The 26,088-nt window shown below is 39.1% G+C and overlaps 1 protein-coding gene across 1 annotated transcript in view; it reads left to right on the plus strand.

Annotated features, from left to right (window-relative positions):
• The first annotated feature begins 3,198 nt into the window (after nucleotides 1-3,198).
• The window catches only part of LOC138763667 (laminin subunit gamma-1-like), a 63,843-nt gene continuing 40,953 nt past the window's right edge, over nucleotides 3,199-26,088 (plus strand). The window contains exons 1-2 of the mRNA XM_069938202.1: nucleotides 3,199-3,449; nucleotides 22,376-22,564. Of these exons, the coding sequence (XP_069794303.1) occupies nucleotides 3,350-3,449; nucleotides 22,376-22,564 (289 nt within the window). The 5' untranslated portion in view covers nucleotides 3,199-3,349. The remainder of the gene's footprint in view (nucleotides 3,450-22,375; nucleotides 22,565-26,088) is intronic.

The raw sequence follows: 26,088 nt of genomic DNA on the forward strand, positions 1-26,088 counted from the left end.
GGAAGTTAGAAGTATCCTGATAAAGTTGATTAAGCACCTGAAACTGCATCCCTGGTTATGGTGACTGCAAATTCAGCCCCTGATGAAAATGGGAGAAAGGCCTTTGTGTTGATCTGGAGGGAAGGATGTCTGCTGGAGGGAAAGTCTGTGGTGGATCTTGTTGAGGAGGGGGCAAAGGATATGTGAGGGAATATGAATTATATATTAGTAGAAACTCTAGATTATTAGACGACATGGGTGTTTCTTGGGCAAGAATTTGTGCAAACTGAATCTTCACTCCCACATGACAATCTAGATTATTCATGCAATCAAAAGTGCAAGAAGAGATACGTCATCAGATCATGATGGAGTGTTTGGAAGCTTTAGAGATGGGTCATGTCATCTTGCTGGGTAAGGTCAAAGAGAAGGCTCCTTTCACTGGTGAAATTGCCATGTCCAGATCATAATATAAAGACGTTCTTTGACTTCAGAGTTTCTGCATGGATGCAACTGTGCAAATGTCCACACAAGGCTCTGGCATCTACAATCCTCATTTATTGTAATATTTGGAATATTCCTTCCTCTTTGTGGGTACCTATCTGTTTTGCATATGCCCTATGCAGATGGCACATTTTCATAAACAAGTAAGACACATTTTCGTTACTAAATTCTGTTCCTTTATCAATTCTAAACAATACTGATCATGAGATTATCATTGGAATGATGGGGAAACTCTCAGTAATTCCTCATGACTGTATATGCACAATTAAACCCCTGAAGTTGGAGGTTGTTGCCTGTTATACTCTTCTCCTTTATTGGATTCTTGATAAAGAATTCAGGAATTCATTTAAAACAGAATCAGGAATTTGATGTGAACCTCAAATCCACAAATTTTGCTGGGAGAACCATCATAAATACTCAACTTTTGTGAAAGATTTAAATGATTTTCTACTTACTTCAGAGGGCTTGGGGAAAAAAAAACTATTTTATAGGTATGAAATATCACTCCTTTATTCCATGAGTAAATTTGAAATTAAAAATAAGCACTTACTTTCATCCCACATAAAACCTGCAATCTTTATTTGCTTTCTTCAAAGTGTTTCTTATTTTAAACCAAATTAGTTATTTTTAATTTTTGGCTTGAAATTGGCATGGATTCTTCAATGTAAACAGCTTGATAATAGTGTTATCAGCATAAGCTACTAAACTTCAATTTGTTTCAAAAAAAACATACCCAATCTGTGAAGATTGCATCAAGATCAGTGCCAGGTGGTAGGCATTTTGAAAACCTGAATCCTTCTTCCAGAAAACCATTTAGAATTGGTTTTACTACCAGATCTTATCCTCCTGCTCACCCAGTTCATGAGATCATATTCAGATTGATATTGCCGCGTTCTTCCTTGATCTTTGGACTCTCACCCCAATACATTCTCACTATCAGTTCCTTAAACACCTCCTGCCAGAACGAGTGGTGGTTCTTCGGGCCCAATTTCTCTTATCTGAGATCCACTTGGCAAATGAATAAAATACACAACAGCTTTTGACAAGATCATGAGGTTTGCCCTACAGCTTGAAGTTAACAACATCATATGTCTGTTCGATTTTTATTTACTTTGCCAAGTCACTCACTGTCACTAAATTTTCACTCTCGTACATGGAAATTTTTCCATGATCTAAGCAATAAATTTTACACTTATATTTGAACAGCTTTAGCTTTTGATTGCTAAAATTGATTTATAATTGCTCCATGGGACACAGCATGAAATTATAGGAAGGTCAAAAGATTTATGTTTTACATACATTGAGATGCCCACCCTAAGCAGTAAGGGTAGAAAGCAGGGAGAATATCTGAATTTTTTTCTCCATTGGACACCTTTAGTTTTTCATCAACAAAACCTTTTATTGTCAAGTAACATTCAAATTACCAAATGTTGATGTTGGGATTTGAACTTGTATCCTCTGAATTACAAACTTAAATTGGCTTCTAGTTTTCTCATCCCACAAGCACACCATGTGTGAATAGGATTAAACAGATAGTTCCTACAGAAAGCGGCTCTTAAGAATAAAGACAATGGTCTCCTGTAAAACAAAATTCTGTTCTTCTCCTTCAACACACATTTCTTAAGTAAACGAGACTGAAATATTTTATCCTGTCTAAGAATACTTTGAAAAGAGCAAAACAAGCCAAGGCATTTCTGAGGAATGTACTCAGGCATAAAGCAAACATACCAGAAAAATCAGAAGCTGAATTCACACCTGTATTACGATTATGTTATAGGATGATTGATCTGGAAGCAAGATTAATAATTGCAAATTATTAGGACAAATCGCAAGCTTGAATTTTAATAATGAAAAAAATTTGTGTTCAATAAACACAATAGGTAAAGTGTAAAATGGGAGAAAACATTTCAATTGGTTCAGCACAGTCACTCAAGGAAGGGAATTTGCTATTCTCACCTTATCTGCGGTACATGTGACTGTGACCATATTCATCTCCCAGAATAGCCAAGCAACTCTCAGCTTTATCACAAAACAAATGTCTCACAATTCTCATCTTCTCAGGGAAATAATGCCCACAAAATAATAACTGACACTTGACACCTCAGGGATGGAAAAGGCACACTTTAGGAAGAATTGCAATCTCAGGTCATAATCTGATTGTCTGATACGGAGGATTGAATTCAGTTGTGATGGCCCCTCTTCAGATTTATGATCCTATGCTAAGATAGTATTTGGTTGCTACAAATCATACTGCAACAATAATCAGTGCCCAGAGGATGATAAAAATCATTTCTGAATGTATTTAACTCCTCCTTCTTTGGCCAAATACCAAATCCTGCCTTGTACATAATGGCGGAATGTTTTACTAAAAGAGCTAACTTAAATTGTTTTCCCCTTAAGAATCGAGAGAGTGGGGCAGTCAATTCATTTTTGGATTATTCTGATCTATTGCCCTTGTTTTTAATTTACAACGGGACATGAAATCCAGTTTTTAAACTGCTGGTGCAACTTTGTGATAACACTGGAAGCAGTTCACTTTCTGGGAAGAGGTACCATTCAACTGTGAGGCACTATTCCAGAAATAGTAGGTTGGGCAGGACAGGGCAGGGCTTGATGTTTTGCAAGAGCTGAATTCTGTTCTGAGTAATGGCGCAAAGCCTGTCTGATGACAGAGGGCTGGGCTCTTGTTCATCTGTGAATCACTTTGGGAGACCGTGATCGCAATTTATTACAGGAGATTTTGAGGTGTGTCAGAATTAGTCAGGTAGAGAGGAGTATAAGTTCACTACATGAACACCTTACTGTACATTTCTTCTTCTGCAATAATTAACGCCGTTGAAGTTGCATAGACTGAGTACATTGGTTGAAAATGAATGCACTCCTCTTCCTGGCACTGAATGGTTACAGCTTTATTTTTATGCTATCCCATGTGTCTGGCACCTATGTTTGGAATGGGAGACAATACATAGGTAGGTTCTTTACTTGTTTTTTCCTCATACTTGTGACATATTTACAAAATTTTTAAGGAATGAGTGAACTGTAAATGGTTAATTTACAAAAATGTTAGAATATTATGAGGTGTTCAAGCTGAACTATTTGTATGTTATTGAGTTTGCGTGTCCAAGTCATTGCATGCATTGCCCGATAGGTAGAATATAATTTATGTATCCTTTTTATTTAAAAACTGCTTGGCATTTTAAACAACTTTAAGTTCCAACGCCAAATTTTATCTTTTGTTCACAAGGGAATAACTGTACAAAAAAAATGGACAATTTATAGTGACAAAATTTATCTTTAATTTAAAAAGAAGCCATCTTCAGATTAGTGGCCTGTGACCATTGGTGTGCTGCAGGGATTACTGGTTGGACAATAGTTGTTTATTATCTAGACTAATAATTCAGATGAGAATGTTGTCAGCGTTCTTAGTGATTTTGTGGATGACACTAAATGGTGAAGAAGGTTATCCAAGATTACAAGAGGATCTTGATCAACTGAAAAAGTGGGCCAAGGAATGACAGATAGAATTTAAGTCAGATAAGTGGAAGGTATTGAACTTTGGTAGGTTAAAGCAGGGAAGGACTTACACAGTAAATGGCAGGACCCTGAAGATTGCTGCAGAACAGAGAGACCTAAGAGTACAGGTACATATTTCTGTGACAGACAGACAAGGTGTTTAGCATGCTTCCCATCATTGCTCAGGGTACTGAGTACAGGAGCAAGGATGTCACGTTACAATTGTACAAAACTATGTGCACAACTTTGGTCACCTAGCTCCGGAAAGAGCACAGAAAAGAATCGTAAAAATGTTACCAGGTCTGATAGGCTTGAATTATTGGGAGAGACTGGGAGTTTTCTCCCTTGAGCTCAAGGGTCGGAGGGGGAAGGGGTTTATCAAATCATGAAGGATATAGGTAAGGTAAATGGTCAAAGTATTTTTCCTAGGGTGAGGAAGTCAAAATCTAGATCGACTTCTGATTGAAGATGAAAGGGAAAAAATTTAAAAGTAACCTGTTGGAAGGTTTTTCCACATTGGTTTATGGAACAAATTGCCAGAGTAAGTGGTAGAGGTAGGTACAATTGTAACATTTAAATAGATTTAGACAAGCACATGGACAGGAAATGTTTATTAGATATGGACTGAATGAACAGACTTGCTTGGGTAGATAACTGGGTCAGCATGGATGAGTTGGGCTGAAGGCCACATTTCTGTGCTGTAACACTCCATGAGCACAAGCATCTTTCCAACAACAAGTGGCAAAGCACGCAAGAGATCAGCTCCTTGCCGAATGACTGTGGTAATCTGTTCATTGCCCTGCTCCAATAACTTAAACATTCCTCCTCTGCTTAACACCCCTGGTAACAGTCCTCACAGACCCTTTGATTCTACTGAAAATGTGGAATCGCTGCAACTGGTTACAGATGCATGAAGGTGATTGCTGCTGAGATGGCTGCCTACTTCAGACTCAGATCTCAAAGGAATGGGGGAATTTTGATCTGTGATGTCTGATGTCAACCACTTACATAGAATGGGTTTTGATCAAAACAGAAATCTCCAAACCATCCGGAGGTTTATCTTAAATGCAGAATTGATGTGATCGGATGAGCATTGTTAAATGACCGACTACAGCAGATCTGTGGAGCTCTTATTTTTGGAATCAGTTGAACAACACAGTTGGCTGCAAACTCGGCATTGTGGGAAAGGAAGAAGATACCATCTACATGCTCTAATCTTGCTGCAGCTGAATCTTGCCAACCTGGCACCAGACCAAATTTTAGAGGAAACATGGTTGATATTTTGTAGAATGACCATGTTGCTGGTTTTATTTAGAGTGCAGTAGGAACAGTTAGCCCAATGCCTCGAAGCTAACCACAATGGTTTCTGTCACATTACCTCAGGGCTGGATTAAGGCCCACTGATGCCTTGAGCACAGCCCAACAATGGTTCCCCCATGACCCTTCCATTTTCTAACTGACAGGGCATTAAGTGCTGAATGTAAAATAATAAATTAAAAATTTGGTTTGCTTCCAGACCAGACTCCACAACTATATTAAATGTAACCTGTATATATGTGTTTTTTTTAAATTTATTGTGGGGGGGAGGGGTGCCTTTTTGTGGGGCCCTAGTTCAGCTGCACCATGGTAAATCCGGCACTGGAAAAAGTCTCTGTGGCTTCCCCTTCCCTTGGTGCCCTCAGCATGTGCGGATTTTGATTAGTAGTTAATCCAGGCCTGCACTTCCTCCTCATGATGACTCTTCCCCACTCAAGTCATCTCTTGTGCTTAATTTCTGGATCGTTTAGTGAGGTACTAATTGGAAAACTACACTTCAACACAATGTTTCTAGAAGGAGGAGAGAAATCAGTGAAGTTTGAATTCAGACAAATCCCATCTTCTTTCGCCGATCTTTAGTGATTGCTGAAACATGAAATTTGAACTGAAGAACCATGGTCATGGATATGTTGGCTCAGAATGTCTAACTTACCCCTTGCTGGCTTCATACCCAGAAGTAAGAATTGCAATATGTGTCATAGGTTGAAATCGTGTCTACCCTACTTAATTCCAGAAGTTCATCAGTCTCTCCCTTCAGCAAAGAAGAATGAGGGCTGTTGAATTAATTAGCAGGAAACAAAGAAATGACAATCATGTTGAATCATATTTTTTGCATCAGTTTTGACATGGAAGACACTGCTAGTAACCCTTACATAATAAATGAGCTAATTTTAAACGATGGAGATAAACTTGCAACAATGGATAATGGACATGAGAAGGTTAACGTACAAGAAATATTTGAAGGCTCTAGACCTGTACTTGCTGAAGGATAAGTCAGATTTATCTCATTAAAACCTACAGAATATTGAAAGGTCTGGATAGAGTGGACATTGAAAGAGGATGCTTCTAAGATTAAGAGATGGGGAAGTGCAGAGAGACCTAGGGGTACTTGTACACCAGTCTCTGAAGGCGAACATGCAGGTACAGCAGGCGGTTAAAAAGGCAAATGGTATGATGGCCTTCATATCAAGCGGGTTTGAGTATAGGAACAAGGATACCTTACTGCAGCTGTACAGGGCCTTGGTGAGACCACACCTGGAGTAGTGTGTGCAGTAATGAGTTCTAGGATTTAGCACTCATGATTATGAAGAAACAATATATTTCCAAGCCAGGATGTTGATGGGGCATGAAGAACAATTTACAAGCATGCATCTGCTGCCTTTGCCCTCCTCAATAGTTGAGGTAGTGGGGTGGGATATACTGACATAAATTACCTGGGCAAGTAACTGCAGTGTTGCAGTCCTGTGTGCCAGTAGTGGAGGTAATGAATATACTGGCTGTTTGATGGGTTGTCAGTCAAATGGATTATATTGAATTTCACAAATATCTAAGGAAGGATGTTCTTGCAATGGAGGGAGTGCAGAGGTGATTCACCAGGCTGATACCTGGAATGGCAGGAATGACTTATGAGGAAAGATTACGCAAATTGGGATTGTACTCGCTGGAGTTTAGAAGATTGAGAGGGGATCTCATAGAGACATATAAAATTCTGGCAGGACTGGACAGAATGGATGCAGATGGGATGTTTCCAATGATGGGAAAATCCAGAACCCAGGGCCATGGTTTGAGGATAATAGGCAAACCATTTAGGACCGAGATGAGGAGGAATTTCTATACCCAGAGGGTGGTGAATCTGTGGAATTCATTGCCACAGAGGGCAGTAGAGGCAGGTTCATTAAATATATTTAAGAGGGACTTAGATCTATTTCTTCAGTATAAGGGTATTAAAGGTTACGGAGAGAAGGCGGCGACAGGGTACTGAACTTTAAGATCAGCCATGATCTCGTTGAATGGTGGAGCAGGCTCGAAGGGTCGAATGACCTACTCCTGCTCCTATCTTTTACGTTTCTATGTTTCTAAGATGCATGACTGACAAATATCAGGTAACATATGTGCCAACAATTAACCATGACCAACAAGAAAAGATCCTACCAGCTACCCTTGACATTCAATGGGATTACCATTACACAGGCCCCACTGTTAAACTCCTGGGATTCCCTCTAATCCAAAACTCAACAGGATCTGTCACAGAAATATTGTGACTACAAGAGGAGGTCAGAGGCTGTGGTGTTTGACTAACCTCCTAACACCTAAAAGCTTATGGAGTGAGATGAAATAATTTGGTCAATAATATTTGTGAAATTCAATATAATCCATTTGACTGACAACCCATCAAACAGCCAGTATATTCATTACCTCCACTACTGGCACACAGGACTGCAACACTGCAGTTACTTGCCCAGGTAATTTATGTCAGTATATCCCACCCCACTACCTCAACTATTGAGGAGGGCAAAGGCAGCAGATGCATGCTTGTAAATTGTTCTCCATGCCCCATCAACATCCTGGTTTGGAAATATGTTGTTTCTTCATAATCATGAGTGCTAAATCCTAGAACTCATTACCCAACAACCCTGTGATGGAACCTTAATTAGAAGGACAGCAGTGGCTCAAGAAGGCAACTCACTATTCCCTTCTTATTGGCCTTGCCATTGACACATAATGAAAACAATTACAAAAAACTTCTTAGAGTTTTCCTTTGAGCATAGGGGGTTGAGAGGAGATCTTATTGAGGTTTACAAAATCATGATGGGCAGAGATAAGATGAATAGTGACAGTCTGATTCATAGTCTAAGAGAATCGAAGATGGGAAGGCATAACTAATAAGGGATAGTTCTTCGTGCAGGTGATGGTAGGCATATGGAATTGCCAGAAAAAGTAGTAGAGACAGTTATATCAGCTTCCTTTAAAAAAAAACTTGGATAATATTGGTGAATGGGGCCTAATACAGGCAAGTGGAACAAAAGCTGGGGGGCACATTGTTCGACATGGAGAAATGGAGAGCCTGTGGACTCTATGACTAATCAACATAAATGTTGATTTTAAAAGACAATGTATTATTTAGTGATACACAACAGCAAATCAATATATTCCACCAGAAGTCAGAGACTTGACAGCGATTGTGAACTGTTTATTGTTCCTCCCTATTTTTTAAGATCTCTCCTTTGTGTGGTGACATGTATTAGATAGCCAATGCACAATGGCAGATTCAGACAAGTTCAAAAAGTCATTTGGTGATTTGGAGCTTAGTAACTAACATTTCTTCGCACTTACCTCATCATTGGTCAGAAACAACTTGGTAGATTCAGGCTGCGTTCAGTCAACAGCAGCCTGTGGTGAACACCTGGAAGGTGCTCAGCAAATTATCTGTCCAGCACATCTATCGATTAAAAGTAGACCTCAACTAAACACCAGATACTGTGCACCTAAATATCTGTAAAGATGAAAATTAAAAAGATAATGGTGGACATTGTTTAGTACCTGCAATTATTATTCAAACATCACATCTCACTTATTTGAATAAGTTTATTCTCCCTTCTTTCCAATTTTCTGCTCTGCAAACTGTACTATGGTTCAATTGATAAATGCGAGACTGGAGATGTCGGAAGCCAGAGCTAAAAACAAACTGGGGGGGGGGGGGCGGGGGGGGGGGAAGGGAGATGAATTATCAACATTTAAGTTTAAAACTCTGTGTCAAGGCTGAGAGTAGAAAGGGAAGACATCCAGTACAAAGAAAGTGAGAAAGGTATGACACAATACAGTAGGTTCTTGGTCATTCCAGGGAATTTGAAATATCTTCTTTCCTTCCAACTGATGGAGCCTTTCCTTACACTTCCTCTTTTTCTCACACTTCTATTCTCATCTCCTTTCCCACCAAACAAAACAAAGATGGAGTTCCCTTCATTCTCTCATTTCACCTGACTATTGGGATCCCACCACCAACTATATCTTTCCCTCTCCACCCTTTTCACCTTCGGCAGAGACTGCTCCCTCTGTGACTCCCTAATTCAATCATTCCTCTCATCTCACCCTCTCTGACCCCATATTCACCACAGGATGGCTCTCAACTTTGTGCTACTCGAGACTTAGTCATCACTAGATCTCGCAGATTCACCCGGAGGCAAATGCTGAGCAAAATTGGTGAATCCAAACAGAAACTGTGTTTCATCCAGCAAAATCCAACCTAGGTCAAAATGCTTCTGGGTTTAATGTATTTTAATGCCTTGTTTTAAGCAACAAATGATGTGCTTTTTCTCATTTTATTGAGGCACAGATTTTATAAGACAAATGTTTGGAAATCCTTCATTCATGAACATCACCATAAAATCACAAGCTGAAATACTTAGGACAAGATTTTCTTCCCTAATTACTTATTCATTACAGCAGTTGCCCTGCGTTATTTTATGTCTAGAACATTTACAGTAAATGGTAAAGCACTAAGGAATGTCACTGAAAAATAGAAGGAATTTGGGATTCAAGTCTTATAGACCCTTGAAAGTAGCATAGGATGGTGAAGAAGGCATATGGTAGGATTGTCTCCATTGGTCAAGGTACAGAATAGAAAAAGTGGGACATGATGTTAAAATTTTCTAAAACACTTTATAACTTTATAAAACAATTGCTGTATGCAGCTGTGGACACCACACTATTGGAAGGATGCAATTACGCCGATTGTCTGGATTGGAGGACAATGAGGAAAGATTGGATCTGTTGGGCTGGTATTCCCGGGAGTGAAGGGTTATCTGACAGCTATATATAACATTATATGAGGCATGGATAGGGTAGATAGTCAAAATCTAATCAGAATGTGGTAGTGGTAATAAAAAAGCAAGTATAGCTTTAAGGTGAAGAAGGAGTTTTAAAGGGGTTTTGAGAGGAATAGTGTTACGCAGGAAATGGTTGATCTCTAGAACTCGCTTCCCGAAGAGACAGTGGAATCAGATACAATCACTACATTTAAGAGCCATTTAGAAAGCACTTGAATAGATAAGTCATTGAAGAATATGGACATGATGCAGGTAAATGGCATTGTGTAAACTGGCAAATAGTTTGTCATGGATGTGTTGGGTCAAAGGGCTGATTTCTGTGCTGCACAAACTTCTTTTTCTCCATTATCCCTTTAGAAAAGTGCATTATCACACAATAAAACGTTGTACTCTACATGTTCCACCTTTAAGTACATTGTCAAACTGCCCACTATATCTAGTCTATCACCATAAACAGAGTCAAAGTGAGACAGACACAACCCTTTGTGGTTTGTTGATAATATGTCTATGATGGACAGTTAATTGGCTGTAACTATGATGATTGGGCTGTTGTTTTGTGTTCCTGAGAAACCATGTGAAGCAGGGTAGGGCCACAATCCAATAGTCACGGCAGAAGCACAGATACATGCCAAAACAAGCCCGGAGAAATTCTGGGTAAAGACAAAGGGAACGCTTGTGCGAAGAAATAAGGCCTAGCTCTAACTTGTCTTCCCAAATATTTAAGTGCTGACTCTGAGTCCATCTTTTCATTAATTCCTATAGAAAACAGCTGTCAGGGCTTTAAATAGTTATTTCCTTTGCAACAAGTTGTTTCTAACTGTGCAAAAATCAAACACAGAAAGAGACATAGTTAACAGCAAGTACACTTAAGAATTGGTTGCAATATTTCAATTGTTATGTCTTTTCAGACATGATTGCAATATTAATTGATGGGTGAAAATTTAAATTTCATTAAACCTAATATAGGGCATTGGCTGATCTGATGTCTGCTCACCTTGCAGCTTTGACCATGGCATGCAAAAATATTACATTTCCTGGCAAGCTCATGCCCAAATTCAACTCACCAACGCCAGAGGAGACCCCATGGCATGTCCATTATCAATACACAGGCAGGACACATAACCAGTTCTTGTCCTTGCGTGGATGACCCAATCTTTGGTGATGCTTCTCAGCTGTGGCCTTTCATACGGTAGAACATGACTTTATGCCAGATCCTCATGCCAACAATCTCAACATGTTTACCATGTCATTCATCTTGGAAGGAGCAGGAAATTGAAACAATGTAAAATATGTATTTTAAATGAGTGGCAAATTTCTACATTAATTTGATCCTTCACTGAGGATGAAATCTTATTTCTTCAGCTCACATTGTTTACATAATTCAGTTACTCCACTTCTGACCCATAATGAGCTAGGGATCCCCGGAATGGTCAAGGATCTCACTCAGCCAGAGATCTCCCAGACCTCAGCACACTTAGCCCTCAACTGTGAAATCTCCCAGCACAGCCTGCCACTGCAAAAGATGAGGGATTCCTTATTCTGTTTCTTTTACACTTGTGACTGCATAGCCACGTTCAGCTCCAACTCAATCTACAAGTTTGCTGATGACATCACCATTGTTGGCCGAATAACTGGAAAAAATAAGTAGGAATACAGGATGGAAATCGAGCATCTGGTTGGGTTATTCCTGAACAATAATCCTGTTCTCCAACAATACCTCGACCAAGGAGCTCATTGTTGGTTTTAGAAAGAAGAGGCCATGGGACATGTATTGATGGGATTGAGGTAGAGTAAGTTAGTACCTTCAAGTTCCTGGAGTCCATATTTTAAAAAATTGGGGTAAATGGATGTGTTGTTGTTGGCCTGGACTCCAAAAACCAAAGGACTCCAAAAACCTTGGCATCAATATCTTTAGTCAGGATTGCCCAACTAATGCTCACTATTGTGTTTCTGGCTCAAAACTTATGAGACATACAAAATTTGTCTTATATGCTAACACCATTCTGGTATAGATGTTGAATTAATCAAGTTAACAAATCAAACTCTAACCCCAACGAAGTTGATAGCATCCACTAAATCTACTACTAACCACTTTCTTGCAGGTATTATTTAAAAAGTTATCAACTTGTATTTCTAAGACCATTTACTCTTGTACAATTAATCAATCAGTGGCCAGCCATTACCTCTTTTATCTCCATTCTCAAATGATTGGAGTCTTTCTCATAGGCAGAATGAAAATGTGTAAGATCTGTTTCTCATCAGTGCTGAATTAGACACAATCACATTAAATAAACAGATGGATGTACACCAATTGTAGCAGAATGCTATAAAGATAAGAGGACTTGTATTGCTGAAAAGCAAAGTAATATAATTTGAAGGAATAACAAACAAAAGAAGGATAGAAGGTAATGTTCGTTTTGTGTTTCTATTTATAATGACATAAGTGTTTGCTCACACAAGAGCCTTAACATTGAATTGAATCTTAATGCAAGATATTTTCAATTATATTTCCAATTTTCTTCCAAGCCATTTGACTCATTCAGAGAAACCCAGTGTGTCTGTCGATACCATGTGGAATTGTGCCATGCAGCAATTCCGAGTGTGGCAACACTTCTCTATGTAATCTTTGGCTTCACTTTCCAGCAACTGGTACCCTGCCCATTAGAATCAATTTGCCATTTCTTTTTATCTCTTTGCCAATGGAAAATTTGCCTTCAGTTGCCCAAAATCTGGAAATTTGCTTTTGGATTTCTGTATTCCAAAGACATTTTAAATGCTTGCTAAGTATTCCATTGTGAACTTTCTCATCTAATGAATCAATGCTTAGGAACCCTTAGAGGCAAATGATTGCCTCAGTGTACTGTTCATCATTCTACTTGCGAGACATCAGTAGCATTGTGGGAAGAGAGATTTCCAGACCTACAAATCCACAAAATGAACCATACTTATTCCTGACTCCACAGAAATGTATCCACCCAACCCAGTTAGTTTATTGTATGTTTGGTTGGATCAGTCTAAATTCAAAATATCTCATGTAAAATAAAGAAATTTTCACTTTTAGTGTTTGCAAGGGTAATGTGGGTAAGTACACAAGTTAAATGTTATAGAAGGCACAGTTGCCTTCTCTTTTGGTATCCAGCTAGTAAATTCCTGAATCCTATCCCTAAGCACCTCTGCTCTCCATCTTAGGTGGAATAAGATACAATTACGATGTTGAAGAGGCAATTTGACAGGTACTTGAATAGGCAATAGTCCTAATGTGGGCAAGTAAGATTAGTGTCATAGTGTCAGCATGGATATGGTGGGCCAAGGAGCTCATCTTTCCTGGTGACTATATCACAAGATCACAAGGTGTAGGATTACAAGTAGACCAAATGGCCCATCAAGTCTGCTCTGCCATTCTAACATGAGATGATCCATCTTCCCACTCAGCCCCATTCCCTGGCCTTCTCCCTGTATCCTTTGATGCCCTGACTAATCAAATACACTGTACCTGTCAATCTCTGCCTTCTATACACCCAATGACCTCGCCTCCACAGCTGCCATGGCAACAAGTTCCACAGACTCATAAGCTCTGGATAAAGTCATTTCTTCATATCTCTGTTTTAAATTGATACCCCTTTATCCTGAAGTTGTGCTTTTTTGTCCTAGACACCCTTATCACGGGAAACAAACTTGCCACATCTACTCTGTCCAGGATTTTCAGCATTTAAAATATCTCCACAAAAGTCCCCCCTCATTCAAGTTCAAGAGCCAATATTCCTCATATCCTAAACCTTTCAATCCTAATATCATTCTAGTAAATGTTCTCTGAACCCTCTCCACTTTCTTTCTCAAATAAGGTCCCCAAAACTGTACACTGTACTCCAAATGAGGTATCATCAATATCCTCTAGAGTCTCAACATTACATCCATGCTCTTATCTGATATTCCTCTAGAAATGAATGCCAACATTGCATTCATCTTTTTCACCATTGACCCAGTCTGAAGGTTAATCCTTGTGGTATCCTGCACGAGGACTCCCAACTCCCTATGCACCCCCGAATTTTGAATTTTCTCCCCATCTAAATAATAGTCGGCACATCTATTTCTTCTACCAAAGTGCATGACCGTCCACTTTCCAACATTGTCTTTCATCTGCCACCTCTTTGCCCATTCTCCTAAACTATCCAAGTCTGTCTGCAGCCTTTCTGTATCCTCAGCAGCACCCAACCTACTATTATGGTATCATCTGCAAATTTATCCACAATTTATTAGTTTATTATTCCATAATCTAAATAATTTATATACAACATAAAAAGCTGTCCCAACACCAAACCCTGCAGAACACCACCATGACTATGAATATAAATTTCCTGCATTAAAAACAAATTTCTGCCTCCTTCAGTCTAGGGAAAACAATCCCAGTTTATTCAATAAGTAAAGTCCTCCAATCCAGGCAATATCCTGATGACTCTCCTCTTCACTCTCATCCAGCTCAATCACAATTCTTCCCATCAGAACAACACAATACTTAAAAGTGTGGCCTAACAAACATTTGGTAAAGATGCAACATAATGTCCCAGTTCTTATATTCAATATCATAACCAAGCATGTCTTCTTCACCATCCTATTGGTCTATGTCGCCACTTTCAGAATACAATGGACTTGGACCTTTGGTTCCTCTCTGTTCATCATTGTCCTTAATGTCCTACTATTTACTGTATAGGTCACCTCAAAAACTTAACAGTCTTTTTCAGTGACTGTATAATAATTTTCAGCAAGGTTTATAGCAAAAACAGGTCAATATCCCTGAGAGAATAAAGGCAGGCATAATTAATGGCATATATTATTGTAGATAGGCTATTACACTGGTGTAAGCCACAAGTCATAGAGCGAAACAATACAGACCTTTGGCCCATCAAGTCTGCACTGACCATCAAGCATCTGGCTTTATACAAGTCCTGTCCTAACCCTTATGTTTTTTTCCCCACATTCCCATCGATTTCCCCTAGATTCCACCACCCACTAGGGAATATTTATAGTGGCTAATTAATCTACTAATCTAGGTCTTTGGGACGTGGAAGGAAGTGCATGCAGTCACAGGGATGACACAATGTGAGACTAAAGCTGGGTTACTGGATATGAGGGGGTCCCAGAAAAATCTGTTACACTGTTTGTGGAAATGGAGTACTGAGCAGGTCTCACCAAGTGAAACAAAACATTTTTTTTTACAAAAAATAAATACATCAATGAGGAGAAATTCACAAATCAAAGTTAATTTGCCCTGGATATTGTCTTAACACCTGAAACCAATTTCTTTAACATATTCCATTCTAGTTCTACAATATTCAAACTCTATTACGTTGGTGGCTTATAATCAAAATTGGAATTCAGCTTTCTTCACCCAACATCCTGGTAAATAATTACACACAAAAAAATCAATAACATAGGCAAACATGCCCAAAGCAATGATATAACCATAATAAGATGGTGATATAACTACCTTGAATTGAAAATCTGAGTCAACAATATAGAATTTTTGGGATCGAACTACAATAAAATCTCCATTATACCCAATTCAAGCAACTGGCAGCCTCAAGAAATTGGCAATTAAATCGCAGAAAATAAATAGGTAAAAAATAAGAAAGTTTAAAATTAGTGCCTCCTAGCAGCTACTTTGCCAACCAACACACAATCTCAAGCAGCCAGAAAATTAATTTATCCGACATCTACCAATCCCCACAGGTGCCGGTACTAGATGTTTTTCTGAATATTCTTGTACGCAAAGAACTTGTCAGTCAGGAAACAAAATTAAACCATTGGAAATAAGCAAGTTCTCAAAGACAAAATGAATTTGCATTTAAATTGTGTAGGTCTTCCCTTTGTGCTTTAAAATTAAGCATTTTGTAGTTTCTTGTACTGCAACGTATGCTATTTTCAGTAAGTGCTTGGCAAATAAGCACACATTTGTGTAATAAATGAACATTGTTTGGTTATGGTTCAGAAACAACAAAATAAATCAGCATTCAATGGGAATGCTCGTGTTGTTCTTCAGGTAGGATCGTGATTCAATATCACACTCTCTGAAGGTGAGGCACTCTTTTAAATTTACATTTTAAATGTAGACATACAGCACGGTAACAGGCCATTTCAGCCCTCGAGTCCATGTCGCCCAATTTACACCCAATTAAACTACACCCCCGTATGTTTCGAACAGTGGGAGGAAACTGAAGCTCCCGGGAAAACCCACACAGATGTGGGGAGAACATACAAACTCCTTACAGACAGCGCGGGATTCGAACCCCGGTCCTGATCGCTGATGCTGTAAAGGCATTGCGCTAACCGCAATTACACAGGTGAGTCAGATTTTACACTCAGTTGACTCGGATGGGGTTTATGAATTCTCAACTTTCTCAATCAGAATTGTGGTTGGTGTCATCTGAGCCACAGCTGTCCCTTGTCAAAACCCTGTTGGGTTGCTGTTTTAACAGTAACTCTTCAGTTTTATTCCCAAGCTAGTGTCATATTCTTTCATATTTTAAGATACTGGTGTTGGTAATTTTTTGGATCAAGTACAAAATGAATAAACGGAGAGCCAAACTTAAGTGACACTGCTCTAATCAAGTGCCAAAAATTTAATGTCTTTTTTTCATCCTCATTTGCAGCTGTTTTGGCTTCTCTGAATAGAATTATGCAGTTTGGTGATTTTTATTTCTATAGATTTTTGAGCAATTGGACTCAATTTCATGAAAGTTAAAGCAAAAAGAGGACATAGCAGAATCTTTCATTCCTCCAAATCTGGGCTACATTGCATCACACCGTTCTGCAGCTAAATCCTGGCAAGACCTCCAGCATTTCTGTGTTTTTCACTATATATCCTGAATTCTACTTAAGGCAGACAATTCACCCAAAGTGTAGGGTGTGATAATCTAGGTTAAAGATACCAATGGGACTCAGTGATGAATGAGTATCATTCATATCGGAATGTGGTTGGATTCAAATGAGATCATTTACCTAATCATATCTGGACACATTGTGATATGAAATCCTTGTCAAATGCCTCACTGAAATGATCAACAAACTCTGCATAGCTAGATTTAAATAAAATTTTGGATCAGACTACAAGACAAAGTATGTTTAAATCAGTTGAGACATGATGTTCAGTCACTGGGTTTGAAGAAATAATAATGATGAATGCGGAATATTCCAAAAATATTTTAATTCCTTCTGACGATTACAGTTTGAACACTCAAAAACAAAACAAGGCTCCTTTGCAAAGTATAAAGCAGCACCATGCCTAATGTTATAGATTTAAATATTGATGGGATATAGATTTGTCAACTATACATTGGACAAGGATATCAAGTAGACGGAAATACCAGCAACTGCAAGTCTCCCATAAAATCACAATCTTTTCTGGCTGAAAATAGCTGAAGTACCTCACCACAAAATGATAAAAAGAGTTGAAGGCAGCAGCTTACTACTAGTTTCTTAAGAGCAATTGCAAATGAGAAATAAATGCTGGTCCTCAACAATGCAAACACCTCAAAAAAGTGATTTAAAGAAATCCAATCATCAACTAGTAAACACCATAAAGCAAGTTGTAAAAGCATAGAATTGAGTTATTAATGGATGTTTCCTCTTCTACCCAATGAGGGGGTGTAATAAATCACACCACCATACAGGAGAAGCTGTGACAAATTGCTCCACTTTAAATAATTTGCACAGTTATAAAATTGGTTAACAGTTAACCAATTGCATCAAGTGGCTCATCGTACTGTCAAAAAAAATCTTACCCATATTTGCAGTTGAAGTTGTAAAACGTGTTCCAAGGTGTAACACTGAGATAAATCTGAATAATTCAGGATGGGAGGGGATAGAAGGGAAAGGGGAGAGAACATTCTGATACATTTCTCTTCTATTTCTTTGCAGTACAAAGTTGGGTTTACTCTAAAAGCACCAAGCACTACCATAAATGCCACTGTTCTACCGGGGTCAAAGTGGGGATCTTTAATTAACAGTAGATAATTGCAAATTAGCATCAGAGGAGACAAGATATTATCCATTTTAAGTCACACATTTTAATACTTTGAAGTTGTTTCAGTGAGGTTCACTTGAAATGAGTAATGGTGCTATCATTATGTATCCTTCTGTGGACAGAAACAACAGATGAAATTGATTTTTTTCCCCAAAATATACTAACCATTCAAGACATGGTGTCAAACATATCGATACATTCTCATCACTGTATATTTTACAATCTCTCTCTTACCACCACTGTGGCACCTTGTTGTTTCTCCCTCTCTGTTGGTTGAGGGCCTTCCCCTCAGTGTCAGGTAATGGGAGGATTCTAGACTGTAGTCCTTCCCCACAATGCCCTCGTGTTGGCTGCACCAAGCCTTAGTGCATCCCTTAGCAAGTAGTCCTGCAGCCTGGAATGTGCTATTTAGCATTCCCTCACCAACATCTCAGAATGCAGAAGGACCAATAGATTTCGAACCGAACAAAGAGAGTCTTTCACCGAGCTGATGGGCTTTCAGCAGTTCTGGATGTTGGACTCAGAGTGTGACGCTGGGATCAGAGTCCACTGTCACGCTGCCGCTGGAGATGAACAGAGACAAATCCCAGTGCACCCTTCTCCAAATTCCCTTTGCAAATCTGCATTCAGCAAAGAGATAGGCAACAATCTCCACTCCTCAACAGCCATTCTGAGGACAACGTGTGTGGAGGATGATGTTCCAGTTGTACAAGAAATATCTCACTGGGAGGGCTCCTCTCATTACCAGCCAGGTCATGTTCTGGTGCTTGTTTGAGAGCCCTGGTGATGAGACATTCCACCAGATGAATGGACAGTCCACTCAGGGAACCATCCTACTGGATCCATCAAGTCCTCCTATCTCAGTTTTTGTAGGATGTTCCGTGCTGATCACTGTCTGATGGCCTCGTGGTTGAGCGTGTTGTTCTGGAAAACTTTTTCTTGAAGGATAGGTGGTGTGACAAAGTCCAACTAACTTGGATATTGCACAGCACTGGGGCCAGGCCTATCCTTTGCAACACCTAGGACAGGTAGAACCTCATTACATTGGAGCACCTGGTGTCCTTGTACTTTGACTGATGTTCAGCATTTAGTTTTGAGGTGATATAGCATGCTGCAGTGGAACTTTTGATCTACAATAGCATTATCTGCAACACACGCACACACACACACAATAGGGTTGTGTCGATGCACAAAAGTGCTGGAGAAACTCAGCAGGTCATGCAGTGTCTGTAGGAAGCACAAGGATATAACCAAAGTTTCAAACCTGAGCTCTTCATCAAGACTGGTTTCTTCCTATAGACACTCCATGTCCTGCTGAGTTTCTCCAGTACTTTTGTGCATTGCACTACAATCACTTCATCTGCAGAATTTCCTGTTTAACTACACAAAGGTGTTCAAGGTTCTTTTTATTGTCAAGTAATAAAACAGATGTAATATTACTAAACTGCATTTAGTCTGCTGTAAGACAGCAAAGGTTCACCAAGAACAGAAAATGTCCATTGCCCCCTTTCAGTCAGAGAAAGAGAAGCAAAAGAGAGTCCCCTAAGGGTCAGAATGTCCAGTGCTCTGGTAGCCTTTGCACCCATGCAGACTTCAGTTCAAACTTTGATTATTAGCTTTACCAAAATATTCAGACAATTGGAAGGAACCAGGTTTCACTTCATACTTTGGTAAATGAATAGCTCATAACAACCTCCATTAATATTGTCCTTCCATATTTCATTATAACATAGGAGATGGTCTTTTGGTTTATCAAGTCTATGCCAGTTGACAGAGCAATGCCATTCCCCCAGATATTTCCTTGCAACTTATTGTTTCTTACATACCTATAGATGCCACCTTGAGTCTCCTCCCACCCTCAACTTCAGGAGTCATTTCCAGTAGCCAACTAACTTTGCGACAAGTATGTCTGTGGGATTTGGGAGGAAAGAAGAACACCTGATCACTGGGAGAATGTGTAAACTCTGCACAGACAGCACCAAAAGTCAGGATCGAACTTGTCACTGGAATTGTGAGGTGACATGCATCCTTTGACATAGCACAAAGCCCCAAGAAATTTCACAGAAAATGTTATTGAACTAAATCTCATGTCAAGTCATGCAAGGAGATCAGACCAAAAGCTTGGTCTAAGGGTTATGCTTTAAGGTGCATATGAAAGTTCAGAGAAAGGCTTAAGGATTTAGGGAAGAACTGAAAAGATTGAGATCAGGTGCATAGACCATCAAACAAAAAACATCAACTAAAGATCCCAATGCAGTATCCCTAATGACAAGGAGCTAAATTGTAAGAACCAATGGAAGCAAAGTCAACTATATTTAATCACCAAGGTGGGGTTTGTTACTATTTGGATTAGTGCCATATTTAAACTAAAAGGAAAGGCCTTTAGAGTAATAAAGGTCAACACTGTTTCTACTAAAAATTATACTCAAACATAACAGATGAAGAAAAGCCACAGCTCAGCTATGATTCAGGCTGCTTAGGATCACAAATGAAGTATTGCCTTGTGGATTAGCAGTTAAAGGGTGAGCGGTTTCTGTTGATCTGTGTTCCAGCTTCAGGAAATATTCTCTTCAAGGCACTTCCTGAAGAGAAAGACTAATAAAGGAACACAAAAAAAACTTTCTTCCAGAAAGAGCAACTATGTAGCTTTGTGGCACAACAGTTAGTGCTGCTACACATCTCGAGTAACCCTAGTTGAATCCTGAACTTGAGTGTTGTCTGCATGTTGTCATGCTCTTCTTGTGTCCCTTGGGGTTTTCTTGCTGACCCACACCCCAAAGATTAGCTGGTAGGTTAATTAGCTACTGTAAATTAACCCCATCGTGGATGAGTGACAGGTGAATTTGGGGAGGGGGGAGTTGAAGGGTATGTGAAATAATGGGGCTGATAGTATGCTCCAGGAGCCAGCAAAGATTTGATGGGCTGAATGGCCTTCTTCGATGCAAGATAATAATGAATGTACTTACAGTTTGCGGCTTGCATTGTTAGAATGAAATTATTAACGTTTTCTTCCTGATATATTGGAGGTGGTGGCGTATGTAATCTACTGCATCTATTGATTTTAGATGCATTTATGGAAAACCAAACATGACAGCAGTGACTGGTATTTCCTGGATGACATGGAAAAGATATGAAAGATTTCATTCAGATGGGGAACAAATAATCCAGCTCATCCAATGGGGGTGGGGGGGGGGGGTGTCTTGTGGAAGAGCAAGGAGGGTTTCGGTGAATTGCATTAAGAACGTCTGAAAATGTGGGTTTGTACAGAATTTCAGTGTGTTTCACATTTTTGAAACCTTGTTAAAAATAGTTGAGTTAACATTCCTTCATCCAACAATATATGTCTGGAAACTGCAAGGAGACAGAGGTGACTTCACAGTGTGGGAAAAGAGTGGGAGATAGTGCAGACAACATATATAGTATTGAGAATCCATGGAGGTAAAGGATTCAGTTCCAAATCTGAAGGAGAAACAGAGCCATCTTGTGGCACTACTCTGATTGTTGGAGTCAGTAAGACTATGTTGAATGCTGATGTAAACTGTATTTTTAATAATCTCTGTTTAAGACTCCCTAACTTGAAAGGTCAGACTTGCTCATCTTGTTACGTTTTGTAATCGAACCCATTTATTGCAGAAACAAAAATAGCCCAAAGCTCCACTGGAGATGTTGCACTGCTCGTCTGCTTGTGACAGGCACCAAGTAAAAATGTCTGGGTCATCATTGGTGAGGGATTTTTAAAAAGTGATCAAAAGATCATTACATAAATATCAGTAAATCCAGCTAAAAATTCTGATTTATGAGCATTGCATCTTATATCACTGCCTTAAAACAATCTGGAGCATCAATTAATTTTTAATTTTTATTGATTATGCACACAGATTGCACAAGCTGTTTATAAAAATTTGATATTTTGTTTTCTTTCCATGTGATCTTTAAGAATAGTTTTCTCAGGAAAATGCAGAAGGTAGTACAAGAAGGAATAATAATTTCTAAAATTAAATCCTCTTGGATACAGTGTGTCTATTTTAATTTTGAAATTATCTATTATAAATAATTCCAAGTTTATTTTAGTGAGTTTGGCTGTTCTTAGATGGGCTACTACGTGTGAAAGTCCACAATGGTGCACAATATCAGTGAAACATGAGCTAGTTTCAACTAGTGCTGTTGGTATTGACATTAATTAGTAATCTTTGTTATAATTTTTATTGTCTTTCTACAGAATGCAATTGTAATCATAGAACTACTCAGTGTGTGTGGGATTCTTCACTACACCAACAAACTGGAAGTGGTATCCGTTGTGTGAACTGTATTGGTAACACTGAGGGAATACACTGTGAGAAATGCAAGGAAAATTATTATCCATTACATCAAGGAGGACACTGTCAGCCCTGCCGATGCAATTCCCTGGGTAAGTTCATGGCATTAAAATCAGGCCTTTATAAATGGTATTTGGCTTGGGTGAGGAGACAGAAAGTATATGCCTACAAGGTATTGAATTGAGGATCAATAGTAATCAGATAAAAATGGCACCTTTATGTATTTTTATTTTCAAATAAGGATCATTCCAATCTTTGGGAAATTATCCCTGCTGTGTGCTTTCCTTCTTTAATATGTGATTATCAATATCCATGGATGAATAATGAACATCATCTGATATAATAAGTACAGATAAAGAACACCACTCTCTACATTTAGCAGGCTGCCACAGGAGACTGGTATGTGATGGCAGATCCATGGAGTCACTTTGCTGTAGGTCTGTTGCTCCCCCACCACCCTGAAGCACCAATTATATATCTTGGTCAAACCAATGGAAAAAGAGCTGGCCGTTCACAATTGTCTGTTCAACATTGATTTAAAAGCAATGGATTTTTTTTTCCCCTAATGGATGGGAAAAGCAAATATTATTTGTGGTTGTTTAAAATCAACCCTAGTATTTTTTTTCTTTGTAAATTAAAATGTACTAAAGATAATTAGCATCTATGCATCTGAAAACCAGAGAAAATGGAGGGTTGGCTTTTTAATCTCCACACTTGTTGAACAGAAACATTTGTGTGAAGGGAATCCCATCTTGAGGTTGATTAGCATGCTCTACTATGCAACAATAAAATAATGCACGTGTTAAGGAAAGCTCACAAAGAGAATACAAATAGCTTGTGACCAACTATTATAATTACAAAACTGACTTTCCCTGGACCCACGTGATTCTTTGTCTAAATTCCCTTAACCCCAAATATTCCCCCTTTGAGTTGCCCCTTGTCCCTTGCCGGGCAACCACAACTCCCCTCTCCATTTGGATTGCGAACCTGCTCACAAGCGTCAACTGATTTCGCAATGACTGTTATTCTCTCCCACCCACCCTCCTCCAGAAAAGACTCATCTTCACATATAACAAAACTCACCCTCTTCCCCCCCTCATTACTTCCTTTCTTTCCCTTTCCCTTCTTTAGTTCTTACTTATACATTATTTTTACATCTTTATATGTATTTTGTCGTCGTTCTTCGTTCTTGTTACATCTCTTCATCTCTTCTTCTGTCCTGCAGGCATTCTGCAAATTCTCATGCTTCCTCCGGATCCGAGAACAGTCTATTTTGCTCCTCCGGGATAAATATTTTAAGCACAGTTGGATATCTTAATATAAATTTCTTCCATAGGATTGATTTTGCTGTATTAAACTCCATCCTCTTTTTTAAGAGTTCAAAACTTGTCTGGGTAAAAAAAATATTTTTTGACCTTTGTATTCCAATGGTTTTTTGTCTTCTCTAATTTTATTCCTTGCCCTCGCCAGTATATTTTGTCTTGTCGTGTATCTCAGAAATTTTACTAAAACAGATCTTGGTTTTTGCTGTGTCTATGGTTTCGGAGCTAGTGTTCTGTGTGCCCTTTCTATTTCAATTCCTTCCTGTATTTCTGGCATTCTCAGGACCTTGGGATCCATTCTTTTATAAATTCTTTCATATTTGTGGCTTCCTCATCTTCCTTTAGACCCACTATCTTTATGTTGTTTCGCCTACTATGGTTTTCTATTATATCCATCTTCTGAGCTAACAACTCTTGTGACTCTAACTTTTTTGTCACTTTCTTCCAATTTTCTTCTTAAGTCATTCACTTCACAGCCATTTCTCGTTCTTCCACATGTTCTAATCTTTTCTCTATTTCTGTCATGACCAGCTCTATTCTACTCACTTTTTCTTCCGTACTTTTCATTTCACTAAATTCTAATGTCAACCATTCTTTTAATGCTCTCATTTGTTCTTGATTTTTAAAAATATCTATATACTGTCCATCTATTTTACCTTCTATCTCTCTGTGCAGAGCTTGGTCTTCTTCTTCCTCTTCTTCTGTGTCTGCACCTGTGTTTGTGTCTTCTACTTCTCTTCCTTGTATCTGTGTCTCTTCTGACTTTCTTGTTGAGTTGCTTGCCTCTCTTTGTTGGGCTTCTTCTTGCTGTTGGTCCTCTTCTTCTGGGCTAGTCATCTATTGAGCCTCCTGTTGTTGTGCTTCTTTCCTATCACTCCCTTTCCTGTCATGTTCCTCTTCTTCCAGCTGAGAGCCCTGGTGTTGGGCATCCCTCAGCTGGTCGCGCTGTGTCTGCTCACTCCTCAGCTGGGCCCCCCTCCCATCGGTGTTCTCTCTTTCCTTAGTGAGCGCACCGCGCGACTCCTCACGCATGCGCAGTTGCGCGACTCCTCACGCATGCGCAGTTGCACGACTCCTCACGCATGCGCAGTTGCGCGACTCCTCACGCATGCGCAGTTGCGCGACTCCTCACGCATGCGCAGTTGCGCGACTCCTCACTTATGTGCAGTTGCGCACTTTTGTTTGGGTCAGAGAGCCATTTTTGCAGTCCAGCGGTCAGGAGGTCGTGACTCTGCAGGGTCGTCACCAACCTTGGGGGACGGGCCCTTTTCTCCACGATGGCTCCCTGTTTCTTCATGCAGGTAAGGCCTTCTCCTTTCTCTTCCGGCATCTTTTCTTCCTTTTTTCCCGTTGTTTTTACTTTTTCCTTCTTGGGTGCCATTTTCTTTCTTTTCTCCACAACTTTATCTTTTATTTGTTATGTTTTGTGTTTCTTGAACTTTGTATTTTCTTCACTTTATTTCTTCTTTTCTGGAGAGGGCTGGTATTACCGGCCACTACTCCATCATGTGACTCCTTCCTCTACGTGATTCTTGTCTAGCAGAGTTTTGAATTACCTCATTGAATGCTAGAGTCCATAAAAAAATACTGCTGAAGGCTGCAGTTTTTCATACAGTAGGAAACATAAGAATTGGAATGGTGGAGCTTTTCTATTTTGCCATTATCAAAGGATCACTATGCCAAAAAGTAATGAAATAGTTTATCAGTTACTGCACCAAAAATGATCAAATTACCACCAAGTTGTATCATATCTCATTCACTAATGGCATAACTCCATTTGATATCTTTATCTTTCAATAAAATTAGGGTAATTTGACTGTTGTAGATTTAGTAATACTAGGAAATGGATTCCTCCAAACATTCTCTAAGATAGAACTTGGAAAGAAAACCCTCAAAATCTTGTGTGGCAAACAAATCATATTAGTATGGATATGGTGCTCTTCACATTAATCAAAAGCGTGGAAATATTCTGGCTCAAGTTATTGATTCATCAATAAATGTTTCACAATGCTCTGTTTATTTTTTTTTATATTTCAAAATGCAAGGACATCTTGTAAACAGCTAAGAGATCAATGTTGACACACCTGAAACTGCAGGGGCTGGAAGCTGCTAAGGAAACTCAGCAGATCAAGTAGCCACAGTCGTGGGCAAGGAGTTGGTAACATTTTGGGTTGAGAACCTGCATCAAAATTGAGTAGAGAGGGAAGATAGCCAATATAACGAGAGAGAAAGAGGGGTGAGACAGGTGATAGGTGGACCAAGGAAAGGTGAAAGATGATGAGAAGAAGGAATCA

The sequence above is a fragment of the Narcine bancroftii genome, chromosome 5, assembly GCF_036971445.1.
Source record: "Narcine bancroftii isolate sNarBan1 chromosome 5, sNarBan1.hap1, whole genome shotgun sequence".
Taxonomy (NCBI): Eukaryota; Metazoa; Chordata; class Chondrichthyes; order Torpediniformes; family Narcinidae; genus Narcine; species Narcine bancroftii.